Below are 17700 nucleotides of genomic sequence, written 5' to 3'. Positions count from 1 at the left end.
AACAGCAGAAAGAAGCAGAATGAAATTAGGAGATGGAATGAAATAGGAAGGTCAGAAAGCAGAGAAAGCAGTTGGTAATATGGGGAAAAGGGACCAGATGAGAGGCCAGATGGTGACCAGGGGAAAGAATAAAAAAATGGTAGTTGGACAAATAATTGGTTGGAAAATGTGATTTTTAAAAATGAATACAAAATATCAAAGACTGAGAATTTAGGGTTTATTCTGAGCTGAAAGGGAAAGAAAATGGGATTTGTGTACAACAGATTTTCTTCTCAGCTCCTCCCTTCCTGCCAACCATATGCCTCATCAGTGCATCTCAGGATGCAGGTCTTAAACTGGAAGTAACTTAACCACAGCTGATCCTATATTGTGAAAATATTTTTGAACTCCAATCCTATTACTTTGATCAATGCTGTGCATTCATTTCTGGGGAAGGGTAATTGAGCATTTGTACCATGTTTTTTTAAATTTTGAAGTCTTTTCTAGGAATCACAGAAAGAATGATGATAAAAAAATAAAAATCTGAACAGGTTATTAACAGCATTTCTAGCAATACACAAACTTTTTCCTCATCACAATTTTGTTCCAGAAATGAACACATTCTATAATTGTTTTATTCCCATTCAGACTGAACTTCTCCTTCTTTGAAGTGTAATTCAGCTTTCTAGACTACTAATTGTACATGAAATAGTACATGGAATAATTCTTCCTGCTCTGTGTGTATTATACTCTGAAATCTTTGTGTGCAAATATATTTGCCACATCAAAGAATCCCTGTGAAAATACTGTTTGGAGCTGACTGTGACTTATAGAGGCCCTGCAGTAGTCTGAAGCACTGCTCACTATGAGAGTGTCATAGAATGGCTGAGTGGGCAAGGGGCCTGTGCTGAGCACATTGTCCAGCCCCAAGGAAGACCAGGGTCAGCTAGAACAGGTGGCTCAGTTGGGTTTCACATGTTTCCAAGAATGTAGACTTCACAACCATCTCTAGAGACCACTGTCCCAGTGTTCAATCATTCTTATATTTAAAAAGTCAGTTCAAATAGAATTTTTTATAGTTCAGTTTGTACCCATTGCCTTATATCCTTTTACTGAGGAGCCTGGTTCTGCCTCTTTACTCCCTCTCATCAGGTATTTTTAAATGTTAAGATTCCCCCCTGAGTCATCTCTTCTGAAAGCTAAACAATCCCAGCTCTATTCAGCATGCAGAGTAATACATGTATAATACATTTGGCCTTGTAGAATAGTACACTGAAACTGCAAACACTTCCAGAAATACAAATCTGCAAGAAGGAAAAAAAAAAACAAACTGGAATTGAGAGGTAACCACATCTTCAGAGAAAAACAAGGTCACAACCTTACTAAATTATACATGACAACTTCTCAAGCTGCTTAATGAAAGTGAAGAGGCAATTTTCAAGTATGAGAACAATTTTACAATAACTACTTTTGGAAACAGTAAAAATACACCCATCCTCACATAAAATAGCCAAAAAGTATTCAATATTTTTCTGTTTGGAAGGGATACCAACTAAGAACTCATCTAATTGATCTTTCCCTGATAGATTTTCAATACCAAAATATCAAAATGAGAAAGAGCAACTGAGCAATAAAACCAAGAACTATAGCATGGTTTTAAAGAATTAGAGAAAACATTTCTATACTCTTATTTTGCATCAGCTACATTCCAAAACGCAGCTACGAGATGCAGATAAAGCCCACTTGGCTCAGAGCACTTCAGAAGTAATGGAAAATAATAACAATAATAATAATAATACTTCATTTAACAGTGGAAGACAAGGTAACGAGGGATACAAGGAACAAAGCATGAAATGAGTAATGGCAGTGTCACACTGGTAATGTTATCATGCATAAACCCTAAGGGAGTTTATTGGTGGTAACAACATTCAAGTTGATTTTGTGAGATTCCATGGAGGGAGCCAGCAGCATCAATACTGGGAAAACCAGCTTCTGCACATACACAGAATCTATTATGTAAGGAATGATAAGCATGATACTGTAAGACATATTCCATCAAAAGTGTAAAACATCTTGTAAGATGAGAGGTCAATACTTGTACAGTTGACAGACAACCTGCTTCCCAAAGTGTCTTTGTCAGAAGACACTTTCACAGCATTACTCTGAGCTCAAACACAGCAGATTACTGAAAGCAACTGAAGCAAAACCACCAATAATATAGATAATAGTAGTGCTTAAATTACTTAAAAATTCTCCAAGTCTTGCTAGGCCTAATTACAGGCAATCTCCACATTATTTCCAGTTTTCCTATATTTTGTTTAAAAAATGTTGAAATTAAATATTTATATTTACTTTTGCTGGACTATGAATCACGGCAGCCACTAACTTTGTTAGTGACAGTTATCAACACACATATAAATCAGGAAGTTTCAGGTCAGGTCCACAGAGTCGTGCTGACTGTCACCTGTCCCTTTCAGAAAACAATAGCAACACACACCCCCTCCTGAAAAAGAAGAGTAAGAAACTGTTAGGTAAAAAATATATCCTGTTTCCACAATAAAGATAAATTTCCAAAGATTTCCATATATTTTTATCTTCCTGGGTAGGTTTTTAATTTCTCTCCATTTAATCACACCTTCAGTGGCACACAACCCAGGTACACACATTAGGGTTTTTTGCAAGACCTTTCCAGAAACTCCTGCCTACCAGCTCAGTCCTGTGCTCAGGAAATACAGTCGTTTCATACTCCACTCTCACATGGTAAATGTAGAAAGTAAAACCCTGATGAACAAATGCAGACACTGTGGATGACAAGGAATAGCTACAAACAGTGAAAGAAAAAAAGTGAACATTGCTAGGCTAAGCAAGAAAGAGTAACTATTATCTTACATTCAAAGAGGGAAAAACTAAGCTAGTCTAAAGATAGAAGCACATGTAGTTCTTTAGACATCTCCCTTCTTGCCTTCTCTTTTACTGCTAAACATCTCTCTCCCATTACCATTAAAAGAAACAGAAATCTGAGCTACCAGATTTCTGCTTCTGTTTAGAGAAAATATATGGCAAAAGACCCCATCTCTGCAGGCTTTCTTCATGTAAAGAGACATATTTGATAGCTTCCGTTTTTTAAAGCTGATAACTACAATGTTCAACTTAATTTGCTACCCTGCTGAGGACAGTTTTGTGAACAGTAAAACCGTCAGTTCCTCTATCAGCTAAATCTAGAAAGATCCTTTCCCAGCATCAAGAGAAAAGCAATGTGTCAAGCTCATTATGGCTCCCCATGACAGAAGCTTAAGGCAGCTCCAGGAGTAACAGAAGGTTGTGTATTGGTATGCAAGCAAGTGACCGATAATCTCTTTGAGCAGATGTACTGCAGTCTTTATCTCCATTGACTGGAAGCCTGTGGTCAGCTTGCTGTTTTGCAGCCTAATAGGAAAAAGAAATCATTTCAGTCCCATTTAGATATTAGAAAATACCAAAGAAAATTCATCAACTGTCAACATGAGGATCATTTGTTTATCAGTGATCATCCTAAAGCAGTAGTCTGAGGCTGAGGTATTTTCCTCATAATTATGCTGAATTACTCAGTTACTACCATGTTTTTTCCATACCCTTATCTCCCTTGTCACACTAAACAGCATCTAAGTACATGGATCTTTTTAAGAGTGTACAATCTAAAAAAAGTTTCAGAAGAAAGTAGAGGTGATGGGGTCAAGAAGTGATCAGAGACATATTGACTGGTAACTCATCATATGCACATGATACTTTTTCCTGTTCTAAAGGATAAGGGGTTCTAGGACTTCACAACTGTGTTAGCAACAGCATAACAGCAACGATTCTAAAGGCCCCAGAGAAACCTGGAGATATTTTTTGATTGCAGAAGTAATCTAGGGTTATGTTAATGAAATAACATGAAGAACTGCATTCATGCATCACCTGCTTCAATTTTGTGTTCAGGCTAGAATTCCACCATGGTCTCTGCAGCTGCAGTACAGCAGAACATTGGGGTCCTTGTTTTGGAGGAGAGACGTGTCACAGAAAATAGACAAATTTGCTTTCAGCCTGAGCAGTAAGCTTGACTTTAATGGAAAGTTAGTCTGAGTTAGGGACTACAGTTCAGCGCCTAGAGGTAGTCATGGATGAGATCAAAGACTCAGTTAATCTACTATCTTATCTGTGTTAATGGCAAATAAATGAATAAGAAAATAACATAAAAACCAGGAAAGCTGAAGTGACCCAGTTCCTAGCTTGCCTTCGTTGCATTTGACTGATTTTGTGGAATCTGCTTTTGCTGCAACTAGAAGAGCTTGTGTATCCCATTCCCTGATGGTTTTACTATTCAAAATTGTCTTGAATTCCTTCTTATTATTAAAGGAAGGAAATTTTTATAATATCATAATTAAATTGGAAAATTGTTTGTCTCAGCAAGCTGCCAAGACCAAAAATGTAAAAGCTCAGGAAGAAGGAAGTCAATAGATGCCTGAAAATGAAATTGGGTATTTTCCTCTTCTTTCTTCCACCTTACAAGAAAAACTGAGTAATTTCATCAAATTCTCTCAACCCTTATGACATTTGTCTTTCAGGCCAAAGACTTCAAGGCTTGGTAATATTTTCTTATAGAGAAACCCATCCATTCTCCTGATAACCTTCACCACCATCTCATTTGAATTTCTATCTAATCTTACTAGGCAATATTGTTATTGCAGGACAAGAATATGAGATATGATTTAATTTTTTAAACATTTTCCTTTCCTTTTTATCCCTTTCTAATAAACCATTAATATTATATTTCTCTTTTTGATCATGGTTAAAGATTGAAAATTATACTTTCAAACTCTCCTTGCCAAATGGCTATTAATTTAGAGCTAATAATTATCTGTTCATCAATAGCATTATTTTTTTTCCCATTAATATACTTTATCTGCATTGTTGTTATCCTCATTGAGCAGCAGGACACAGATCTGCATCTTTTCACTATTAGTGTAAGTCTTAGAGACTTTGAGAAATTATGCTGCACCATCAACAGATTTGGTTACCTTGCTGAAGTACAATTCTCCAGGTTTGGACCAAAACCTTCCTGAAAACTTAGCTTTGATATAGAGGCTGATTTAAACACTCAGTAGCACAGCCATCAACTCAGAACCTTAATCGCTGAGGTTCTTTGGAACTCTTGAGTCTGTTATTGGCCATTTCTTTTAATTCGTATTTACAGCCTTATTCTCACCCAAATTATTATTCCAATTCTGGAATTTGGTCAGGCTGAAAACTACCTTCATTTTCACAGCATTTGCTGCATTACTAATAGTTTAATGAAAGCCCAATAAAAATGTGCTTTAGCCCAATGCTATCACAGTCTGTGGCCATCAGCAAAGTTGTATGGCACTTTTCCAGGATATATCAAGTGAGTTCAGTTTTTGGAAGGAATAAGTTTAAAGAACAATTGGTTTGAAAAACAAGAGAACGATTTCAAGCATGATGTCTGGACACTGATCTGTTCTTTCAGGAAGAAACTATTTTGCATAGTTTCAAACTGACCTTTCCTGATATGATCATATTTGCTCCCTGCTATTAGGGATTGTTAATGAAATATAATTTAAAAAGCCAAAAGAGTAATATATATCTATATATATCTATATATCTATCTATCTATATATATATATATATATCTGACCTGAGAGATACAGGTTTCTCTTTCTTTTATTTTTTTTCTTAATTTTTAAATTTTTTTTTAATTTATAGGATAAATGTAAATCTTGTATTAGGTCAGTAAAAAAAAAAACCAAATATGGTGGCTGGGCAGCGGTAGAGGGCAAAGTACAAATTACTGCTGAACTGGAAAAACTCAGAGAGCAAAAAGACATTTGTGGCAAAGTCTTTAATCCAGTGCAGGGCTACTGCTTATGCCTAACTTTCATATCTAAAATATGAAACCAGAATATCTAAAAATACATTTTTAAAACTCAAAATAGTCATCTGTGAAATATTTTATCTACATTTTAGTGCATGAGAAAGGGGGAGAAAAGCCATTCTTTCTTAGCGTGTATCATCTTGTTTGCTCCTATAGAATCTTTTCTATCTCCCCCAGGGTCATCCCTCCCTCCCATTTACAGATCAGGAGGCTGAGATGCAGCTTGTTTTGGCCAAATTCAACAGCAGAGAAAGGACCTGAAGAACCCAGGTTTCCTCACTTTTAATCAGAAGCCCGAAGCTGTGCCCAGTGTATGTTGGTTGCTAAGTATCTATTTGGTTCTTATGGAAATAATGAATACCGGAGAAAGTCTTGAGGCTATTTAAAAAGTACTTCAAAATTTTGTATCTCCCCTTCCCCAGGGTGAGAAACACCTCTCAGGTAAATGCAGTGTGGAAATTTTAAGGAAAAGAGTTAGCTAGACCAATAGAGAAATTACTCAGGGAAACTACAACCTGAAGTTGAACGGAGATGGTCTAGACTCTGGCTGATGGTATAAAATACAACTTCAATTTTCAGTAATATGAGTTAGCTGGCACCCTGTATTACATACCCAGGTAGGGTACCTAAAATTCAGGACCGTGCATAACAACCTCCAGGCCATCTTTATGTGACAGTGTCTAGAGCCCCAGACTTACCAAAGGTCTTCTAAATGGAGTCCTTGAAGGCCTCAATTGCCATTTTTCTGCAAACAAAGGAAACAGCTTTAGGTGTATTTACACAGCATATCAGTGTGATTATTCTAGGTACATGCAGCAATGCACTCAGATGACCAGTAACGAGTCTAATTTAACCCATTTGTAAGTACTTATCCTGGGTGAATGGATATTTTAGCATCCAGTTTTGCCCTTCCAATGTCTTGGTAGTATATTTGTAAGGCACTATTGAATTTCAGTAGAATTTTTTTAATCACCTTTTTAACAATATATAATTATTGTTGACAGCAAACCAACTAGAAGAAACAGTTCTAGATTAATTAACAGTGACCTATAATTAAACTCTGAAGTACTTAGAGATGGAGTGGTCCCTAGATAATATTGCTTTAGTTTTAATGAGTGTTTATCATTCTTGTTTGCTTCCCTGTGGCAGTTATCAAGGTTAGTTACAAAATTTCTTAATTAAATGGAACTACATAGAAGACACTGCCTTAGCAGAAAACAGCTTGAAATATTAATGATTTAAGCATAATCTCCAAGTATGCAAACTCCTGCCCTACAAATTTTTAATCACAGTTTACCTATAGAGTTCAATCTTTTCCTTAAGTCATATCTTGACACTAAAAACAATGTCATATTTTAGGATTGTTCTTGTTCTTCTATCTCTGAAAGATAAGAATGTGTTATTAAATGTCTGCATTCTCCAGCATGTAAATGGCTCAAAAATACATCTTTATATGAAAGCTTTGATATAGTATTTCTGATTCCTAGCCCAGGCTACACTAAACAGTTTCTAGAGTAATTAAGTAAATCTCTTTATTGCACATTTTCAAAATGTAGTCTGACAAATTAGGTTCCTGATGAAATTAAAGGATCACATTCCTATCAAATTCCATGTGGAGTTTGGTATCCAGAGTGCTCTGAGGAAATAATCTGACTGTCACCAATTCCACACTCTCAGATGACACCACAAATGGCAGGTTGCACCACCCTGAGAAAAATTCTCTTTGCTTCCAACTGTTGCAGATTAAAAGTTGAAGTAACTAAAAATAAGGTAACATATGGGGCGAGCTTCATCTTTCAAATAAAAGTGTTTGCTAAAGCTTACCTGGTTCACACAGGTATGATTACACTATATACAATATGATTATTATATGTAAAACATGTAAAGACAAATATTGGTACTGCTAAAGAATGATCCTTATATAATAAAGTTTTCTTCAGTAGAAGTCCTAATCATCTCTACTGTTGCTTTGCATTGTGCTGCTGGCAAGGTATTCTTAATTTGTTTTTTTGGAACAATAAAACAATGTGCATGAAAGGTAATACACAAAAAAAAAAAAGCAGATCTTGTCTGGTCACAGCCTAGTCTCCACAGTAGCTGGTCTGAGTAGCTAAAATCAGGCAATCTTGGAAAGGGAGGGAGGTTACCATTGTTTAAATCCCAAGTAAAAATAGAATACTGATTGGGTTCAAATGAAGGTTGTTCTTAAAGTAACGTGCTTACAGATTCTTGCTGCCAGTCTAGATACTTCTTATGTTAAAGCACTTGGACAAAAATTTTTAAGGCGGAGAGCCCAGTAGAAATTCCTACCTGCTAGCATTTTCAGGTGTAATGCAACAGTAAAAAAGGTATTGGAAAATAAAAGGGTAAGTATGGAACATTTACCCTTGCCAATATGTAACTGGAATAGTTATCTGGGAAACTGGAGCAGAGCTGTTTGAACAGTGTATTCACTCACTGCCAATTCTTGGCCTAGTTAGAGCTGTGTGCTTGAAACAGCATTTCTCATCACTTTCTCTTTTCCTCCCACCATACAGCACTTTCCCTGCCCCAGTCACAGTTTGGCATCAGATTGTGCCAGCCCGGAACACTGCTGCAATTCACTGCTGAGTCATCACTTCACCACTGTCAGAGAACATCACCATCACTGCTTTGACAGGAATATTGCAACAGCAACCTTGTGGTACAAGAAGGGAGAGAGGATTGCACGACATAGGCAGTGGAAGAGTTGAGCATTGTACATTCTTTCAGGAAAAAGTTATCTTAAGGAAGTTCCCTGAGGTTTACTATCCCTGGTTTGGAAACAGCACAATTAGCTCTCACATGCCATACCTCCAGAATACCCAAAGGATCAATGTTCGAAGGCAATGGGAACTAGAAGAAACTTCTGTTGTTTATCATGGTATTGTTGAAGTCTTCTGGGGTTGACAGATGCTGCTCCAGAAGGTTAATAAGATGAAGAAAGCTCTTCCAGCTGGACCGTAAGAGGGATTATGTCTGAGCAGCAGATAAACAGATTATTCCAGAAACAGACACTGCTCTTTTTTAAAACTTCGTCACTCTTGTCTTACCACTCCAGTTCCCCAGGCTAGAAGTGTGGACGTTGGAGGGGTTCACCCAGCTCTTGCCTTCTGGCACCTGTTGCACTCTGCCTAGTTGCAATTCAATGCAGTCCAAGGCTGGAGACACCTGAAAATTAATAACAAAAAAGACCTTTGGGGATTTTTGTTCTCTAAGAAAACAGAATTCTTCTACTTGACCAAAATATTCTCATTTCCTGCATGACTGGTCTTGAAAACTGAATGATCAATAGACAGCATGCATTTGAAAACTGGATTAATATTTTTGATCATTTGCCTTGCTCTCCAAGTTCAGGGAAGCAGAGGTAAGTTCCTATATTAAAGATTTAGATGAATTTTATATTGCATATGTTGAGAAACAAAATATTTGCAAGATCAAGGGCTTTCACGTTACAGAATTTTTTGTTTAGAATGTGGTGTTTTGACAATTCAACTAGACACACTACGGTTACTGATACTGCTATAAAGCTGAAAAAGAAAGTATTGATTTTATTTCTCATGTGTGTTTTGCAGGTTTTACAGTATCTGTAAGAGATGCTATTTAGCTCCATTTTACCTGTATATGTTCTGTTATGAAAAAATATTATTTCTAAAATGAATACATGGAAAGTGAAAAAAGGCTGAAAGATCATCTAAGTTTTGACATGGTTGGTCTTTTATCCCTGAAATGAAGAGAAAGTAGCAAAGTGTATCTCCACATTTACTAGTGAAGACAGTTATTCTCGTTATTAAAAACAACTTCAAAAACTTCTAGATAGAGAGATTCTGGAGGAATACATTGTACCGTCAAATAGACAAGAAATGGCAATACTGGTAAGGATTACTGTAATAATAACTATAAAATTATTTGCAAGAAAATAGAAATACAGGCAACTGCTCTGTACTTAGTACATCAGCTAACTATTGCACTATTTAAAAACATTTAAAAGTTCACAACAATTTTAAAGCTACTTCAACAACAAAAAAGAAAATATGGTGATGTGATTTTCCCTGGTTATTCCCATATTCAATATATTTAGAGCTTTGGGGAATGTATTTAATTTTGGAGGAGGTTTCTCATTAACTTTTCCATCTATGCTTTGATATTTGTATAATTGAATTAAAAGCTAACATTACAACTGCTATGTGTGCCGAAGTCAACAACCTTCTATTTTTATGTCAGACCTGTTAATTAAATGCAAAGAATGCAAAATTATAAAAGAGAAGTCTCCCCAATGTTATCTAAATATTTTTAGGGAGACAGTATGAAATATAGTCTGCTGTCAATACTGTTTGGAAAGTTTTATTTATACTTTCGGGTTTTTTTTAAGAAATTCCTGCTTTTCTTAAAGAAATACAGAAATACAGGACACAGTTCTTGTATTTCAGTTAAATTATGTAAGTCTTCTCTAGTGGACAATTAAAGTACTGAAAAAATCCTTGGGAAAGTGTACTGCATTAGTTAACACTAGAATTATGTTTCGCGGCTCTTTAACTTTACTTTTTATTCTATGCAAGTAGTTTCATTTAATCACTAATGATATTTCGGAAATATCATTAGTGATTAAACGAAACTAAAAAAAAAAAAAAGAGAGAGAATGATGATACTTCATGTCTGACAAGAAAACAAGTTTTATCAAGATGCATTGCTCTTGCATTTAAGTTGCATATTCTGTGATGGAAAGAGACAGAATGAATTCCAGGCAATTCACGCATGCTTGATGGTGACATTGCAGCCCCTATTTATAATTCCAACTTAGAAAGCAATAGTGGTGAAAGTGGTGTCACATAGTTTCACCTATTGCAAACTGTGATTGCATGTGACAATACATTTTCCATAACAGACCAGCAAAATGATGGGGGGCTATCTTGACAGAGAGGAATACTGAATAACTAGAAATATTCCTTGCCACCAGTTCTATAAAGTACATGTTGTATGCATAAGTGTATAATACTAACTTTTTATTGACATTTAGTCATGCCATACATAATATTTTTAAACTATGTTATTTCAAATATATGCACACAGATCTCAAAACACTTAATGCTTGTGTTAAGAAACTTCTTTTTCAGAGCAGAGATGCTTCTATGACTTAGCATTAGGGTCAGAAAATATTTTTCAAAAGTATATGGGCTCTCCCAGTAGTCTGAATACTCACATGAATCACTCCTTAGTGCTCCTAGCACAGGTGTTTTGAGACCCCTATGGTCATTCAAATTTGCAGTACATGTAAACTGTGACAGACCAGGCAATAAGAGACTAAGATATAAAATAGCCCCATCTTTAACAAAAAAATAGAGATAATTGCAAAATATTGACAGGGTTAGTCAGTTGATTTTTTTCCTAATGAAAAAGAAAAACTAAAATTCAAATTCTTTATTTTCTCACATTTATATTTAACAAAAAGTAGGTTAAGAAATATGGAGCTTGCTTAGTAAAGTTTTTTTTGGTCCTTCCTCCTTGTCCCTATTTAAGGACCAAAAGAGTCCTTCTCCCAGCCATTTGGAGGCTCTCCAGGAGCACCTCCAGTTCCACAGTAAACAAACAGGAAACTGTAGGGAGCAAAATAAACACTTTAGAGTTGCAGTGTTTACCTTTGGCCATAATTTTGCCACTTTCCTGACAAAAACTGTCTCTAGCAATGGAAAGGGAAAGTTCGAGGGATCAAAACTTTGTGGCAGCAAAGAATCCATGCACAAAGTCTGAATAGTAAACTGCTGAACAGACAGACTAAATACCAAAATGCAGAGGAGCTTTGAACTCTCAAAACTATGCCTGGATGCTGGGTACATCCTAGCACTTGATACTGGGAACATAGGGGAGCCAGAGTGCGTTCAAGGCTGTTTTGTGGCATTTTTTATTCAGCAAGCAAATATCCGCTATTTACTCAGCCATTCCTCAGGATACAAAGGCTTTTTGTGTGCTCTGTGAAATCATTTTAATTCATTTTGACTTTCCCCTTCCCGCTAGGCTGTTCTAATTCAGCAATAAATGTTTCAGATCTTCATTACTATAATTGCCCTCAAAAAAAAAAAAAAAAAAATTTAAGCAAATTTGTGCCAAAGGAAAAGAAAAATCAAAGAATATGAAGTTCCAAACAGAGAAAGAAAACAAGAGATATCTGCTTTTTGCAGTGATATTATCTTCTACTGTCATCCATAAAATAAGAATTATAATGTTAAAGTTGGCTTTCCTGTTTGGGCTTATAAAACTATGAAAAGTAAGCCTTTTCCTTTTTTCTCTCCCTTCTCAAACAAATGTACTACATATGGGGTTTGATCTTTTCTATTTTCCGGCTAAAAGCCAAACTTTAATATAAATACTAGACCATTGTCACTGAATCTTAAAGATTCATTCCAGAAATAGTCCCACCCGTGCCAGAGGGATTAGTGAACTGCATGTGAATGAACAGCAAGATATGTGGGATTTTCCTCAGAAAACACCTGTGGACAAGGTGATCATTATTAATAATCAACAGTTTTCTCCTTCTGCAGGACATTAATTTACAGGCTACAGTAAAATAACTTGGAGTCTTAACCTACTAGAAATCCAGATTGTTCATGTTCATTTCTCAGCTAATTTTGGAAAATTTGCGGTTTGAGCAGTGCACTGGCATGGCCAACACCCATTAGATATTGTAAATATGGTGTTTTCTTTCCAGAAGACAGTTTTTCTTCCCCAAAGGAAAATTCTGTATGCATTCTACTGCATTTTGATGCTTTAAAATATTTTAAATATGTTTTCCTTCCTTTTTTACCTCAGTCTAATCCCTTTGGGACTAAAATTAGTCTTCTGATCATCCTCTGTCACATAATTCTTCCATGTTAATCAGGAATTAGGTGCACTATCCTGTACATTCCATGAGGTTTGTACTTTGTAAGCCCAACTGTGTTTCAATTTCTTCCCCTTTGGAATGTGTGATATTGAATAACACACTTCTCAAAAAGAAAGAAATATCTATCTGCTTTCATATACATATCTGCTGGCATTTAGTCACTGTCAGTTGCTATTTACTGAACAGAGACTTCAGAACAGTAACCTGTCCAGAAAACAAGATTAACAATCATCTGGGAGTACCCTGACACCTGCCACAGTGTAGGGGTGTTCATATACCCTTACGTAATTGTAGCCTGCCTTATCATTGTATGCAAGCACACCACCAGTTTTACCTTTCCCAAATACCTGCTCTGACAGAGAACACTATCGTCCTCATTTCACAAAGGCATGAGGACCTGCGGTGTGACACAGAAACTGAAGTCCTGGCTTGTAAGAAGCATTGCAGTCATACACCAGGACAGCAGCAGAGTTTTCTGGGCCAATTCTCAGAGCATCTGCCTGGTTACACAGACATTGGCAAATCAGAAGGGCCCAGACTCACAGCTACATAACTAATTGTGCTTAGGTCATCATGCTTGTCTTTTCATTGATGAGGTTCTGGCTTTTAAATTTCTGCTTCAGTGCAGAGCCAAAATTACCTTCTGACTGGCCACTCAAATGTTCCAATACCTCCCTCAGACTTTACCCAATTTCACGTTGACGATCTTGGTAACCCTGTTACCTGAAATACCAGTTTTAATGGCTGTGTTGCAGGTATACCTTTCATACATATGACTCAGCACAGATCATAGAAACCCCAGCAGTTTCAGGCAGGAAACAGTGATCACTCATCTTTAATTTTGTGATTTCATGATGATGGCACAAAATGAAGACATTTCTATTCAAGTTATTTTCCCTTTCCTCTTCTCCCTCAAAACTAAATGAATAAGTTGTCATGCTTAGATCAAGAATTGGATTAGGTGTCCTCCAAACCAAACTTGGTCTATGCAGCTTGATACATAACTAAGTTAAGTAAGGTTAAGTGCAAGTCACGCTGTGTCAAAATGTGTTTCAGCCAATTAGCCAGAGACTGTAGATTGTACTGCAGAATGAGTGACCCTAAACTGTGAGGAAAATCAACCAGTTCCACTTACACAAGCTGAAGTAAAGAGATGACACTGGGGCTTCTGGCACCTTTTGATATACCAGACATTCTAGTTGCTATCATATGTGAATACAGTTACCTCAGTAAACCCATTCTGGACTGCAACTCTTTGACTTATACCATCAAAACTGTTGAAATGTTGACAGGTATGGCAAAGCATCACTGGAACTTGAACTTATGCTGTCTCATTGACTTTCTGAGGGAATGGCCGTACCTCTTGAGAATGACTAATCAGAAAATTAAGAGCAGAGGTGCTCAACTGAGTGTTTTATCACTTCAGACTGGATGCATATGTCTTGGGGTGACTTTATGATGTGTATCCCATATCGCTGCCCTATGCCCAGAAATTAGTTCTTGCGCCTTTCTATGCCTTTAAATTGAGCCTGAGAGGGGGAAAGAAAAACTGAGCAAAACTTTCCCAAAGCAGTTTGCAGCTTGTTCAAGGTCACACAGAGATAGAGACTTTTTTTCCAGCTGTGGCAGGGGAGGGAGGAAGCACCCGGCTTGCTGCTTTCCAGTCAGCTTTTGGCCAGTTTTTCAGTTTCCTTTTCTCCGAAGAGAGACTGAGAGTTGAACTTTTTTTTCCTTCCCTGGAATTTCGGATTTTCTCCCTTTTCTACTGGACTGCTTCAACCTCAGAGCACATCAGGAGGACTTTCCACCGGGCACAGAGGGCCTGGCCCTGGGCCAAGCCCCAGCTCTGAGGAGACCAAAGGGAGGACTCTGACACTTTCCCAGGTTTTTTCTCCACAGCGAGAGATTTTAGTATTTAGCATTACTTTCCTTTTCCCGTGTGTTTGTTAAATAAATAGTTTTTATCTCTTTCACTTTCCTTCAAGGAAAATTTATTTTTCCCAAACCTGGTGGGGGAGGGGTGGTTTGTAACCTGCCTTCTCTCAGAGGATATATTTCTAAATTTGGCCAAACCAGCACAGCATCCCTCCAAGAACTACTCAAACATTTAAGTCATTTTCTTACATCTTTTGATATCATATCCATATCAATTAATAGAACAACCTTTCAGGTCAAATGCTTCTAAGATGGCCAAAGAAATACAAATAGGTACTTGCATCATACATGAGCATTAAAACCAGTCATTCTTCAGTGCTGTTTCTAGTCCAGGTTCTGGACTTTAAGCAGACTGTTACAAGATCCACAAATTAGCAACAAAACCATAGATGGCCTTTGATGTTTTTTATGAATTCCAGCAGCAGAAGTTTTCATGAATTCCAGAAGCAGAGTTGATGAATAACAATTTTCACCTTTCTGTCTGAAAGAGAATGTAAAAATTTCTACATTTAACGGGACCTATTACATCTGTGAAAACATGAGTTTCTTACTATGTTTTTTTCAGGTTGCAAGAAAATGTGTCAAAATCATGTTGACTCTTAAGATTTCAGCATGTTCAGTATTTGTGGTGTGTACAGACAGCATTTATTGTGAATGTGGCTTCATCATTAGTATATGACAATTATATTCACAAAAGCAGGAAAATCTTACCAGTTGCATGTTATGCTTTCTGTTCTCATCTATAAGAGGTAGATAATTCACTACAATTATTTTCCCATGAATTGTATAATTAGTATAATTCAAAGAAGTTACTAAATTATCTCCTCTAGAGAGGGAGAAAAAACTATGTTTGTCTGTTATAAGGCCTACATATAAATTCCATAAAAATTGCTCCAAATTCACAGTAAACAAACAAGATTCTTCCTGAAGTTGGTTATCAATTGTATTTCTCCACTTGGCACAGAAAACCACACAGATATGTATGAGCAGAGGAGGAGGGGAACAGCTGAGGGATTCTGATATCTATTTTAGCTTCCCAGTGTTACCTACTTGCAGAAATTAAATTCTTCACACTTACTGAAATCCAAGAGCACATTGGTTGATGGCACCCATGATCTTTGGCTAAATCAACATTCTGAAAAAGAACCATTACCTAATGCCATCTCCTAGCTTTGAACATAAAACCATTAAAACAAAAAGGTCTGGACCTTTTATTAAAATTTGCACATTTACTAATGTCATTGTTATATATTTCAGAATTTATCACATTCTTCTTCAGATTTATCTCCATACATGTTCTGAGGTGTAGGTTGTTTCATTATAACCAAACATTTAGTATTTTCAACATAAGGATTACAATAGGAATGTATCACAAAGATTCATGGGAGTCTTACCTTATTAGAGGACTGTGTCAACAGAAACCAGATTCTTCACCTTTCATAAACATTTAAACATCATCATGTGTTTCTGATAAGAAGCAGGATTTATGAAAACCCACCATTTTCCTGAATTCTCAAGAAGAGAAAGAAAATCCCTTGCTATAGATCTAATTTTAAAAACTAACATAGTCTTTAAAAGGTTGAAAATTACAGAACTTACCTTTTAAGCAGAAGCCTGGAACTCCTCTCCTGTGTCATAGAGAGCTTGAATGCAGCTTGTAAATATGTGAAGGTGATGTTTTGTCGTGCTGAATCCAAGCAAGAGATACAGGGATCACGCATATTTTGTCTTCAGTATAAAGTCTCCACTGCACAAGCAGAGCCTGGCACCTCCCTAAAATGTAAATGTGATGCTGAGTCTTGCATAATACAAGATATTAGTAGGTACAGGAAGGGTTCTATAGTGCTGAGTGTTAGCCATCATCTTTGTGCACTCGTACAGGAAGTTCACGAATGAACTTTAGGCAGCTGGACACAGGATCTTCCAAACTGGAGGCCTGGACTTGCCCCCCATAGATACACAATTGCCACAATTAGAGATCCAGGCCTCATTCCACAGGCAATGTTACTGTTTAGTCACATTTAAGACCGGCATTCACAAAGCCAACGTACCAAACAGGAATTACCAAGCTCATCATTGTCCATATTCATTCTGAGAAATTAAAATTACTCACTTTTAATAAATATGTCTTAGCCCTCTTTCCTCTTTTGGAAACAGAAGCATTCTCCTCTGGCCACAAGTCCTCTTCTACTGAAGCTAAGCATCAATGTCAGCTGCTTATCTTTCAGCAAAACTTCCCCACAGTAGTGGATACTGGCCTCTTACTCAGCAGTTCACTGGCTAAGTGCACTAAACGTGAAGGAGTGAGATCCCAAGTGAGTTCCCTGCTGTGTCTCAGCTACCCCAGTCAGAGCTCAGATAACGCCCACCAGGATGTAACAACCATCGTGGCTGAGCCTTTCCTTTCAAAGTTCTTTCACTGTGTACATTGAAAACAGCTCAATAACATATCGGACGTGAAGATAAGTTCAAGCAAGCCACACAACCTTGGGTTGAAGGGCATTGAGCTCTCAGACTAGACCTGAGTAGATTAAATATTAGTACTAATTTTTCTAGTATGGAATTCCACACTGAATTTTTGAAACTGTGAGCCTTTATAGTTGTGAAAACAAACTTGGAAATGCAATGTAAACACAGTCAAAGTTGCAGTGTCTGACAAAGCACTGGCAAAGCAGCCCTGAACATCAGCAAGAGTACAAGGAAAGGGCCTCCACTTTCACATCTGCATGGGAAGATAGAGATTGCTGCACACAAGATGCAGAAAGCCATGCCGTATTTTAGTCTGTCCCTGCTCATCTAAGCCCCTTCAAATCCAGCTAGATTCTTCCCATGACAGTGACCTGAGGAAATACACCATGGAAAAAAAAGATTTTAAAAGGAATAAAGAGAGGACATGTCATGGGCACCCTGTCACTGGCAAGCACCATTAAAATGTGGGATCCTCACTACTGCCGTGAATGGAGGAGAGTGCCTCTAGGGAAAG

General features: G+C 37.0%; 1 protein-coding gene and 1 long non-coding RNA gene across 3 annotated transcripts in view; one reads left to right on the top strand and one right to left on the bottom strand.

Moving 5' to 3' along the window:
• LOC108448784 overlaps nt 1-8807 on the bottom strand; it is an 80544-nt gene extending 71737 nt beyond the window's left edge. For both annotated transcript variants that reach the window (XR_001864803.1, XR_001864802.1), the window contains exons 1-2: nt 8720-8807; nt 6586-6632 (exon numbers count right to left, since the gene is read on the bottom strand). This is a non-coding gene — a long non-coding RNA (uncharacterized LOC108448784). The remainder of the gene's footprint in view (nt 1-6585; nt 6633-8719) is intronic.
• IMPG1 (interphotoreceptor matrix proteoglycan 1) overlaps nt 8463-17700 on the top strand; it is a 57513-nt gene continuing 48275 nt past the window's right edge. Inside the window, 1 exon segment of the mRNA XM_017742822.1 lies at nt 8463-9272. Within this exon segment, the coding sequence (XP_017598311.1) occupies nt 9206-9272 (67 nt within the window). The 5' untranslated portion in view covers nt 8463-9205.

This window comes from Corvus brachyrhynchos, unplaced genomic scaffold (assembly GCF_000691975.1).
Source record: "Corvus brachyrhynchos isolate BGI_N302 unplaced genomic scaffold, ASM69197v1 scaffold87, whole genome shotgun sequence".
In the NCBI taxonomy this organism is placed as follows: Eukaryota; Metazoa; Chordata; class Aves; order Passeriformes; family Corvidae; genus Corvus; species Corvus brachyrhynchos.
The sequence above is the reverse complement of the archived record's forward strand: the minus strand, read 5'-3'. Positions and strand labels throughout refer to the sequence as shown.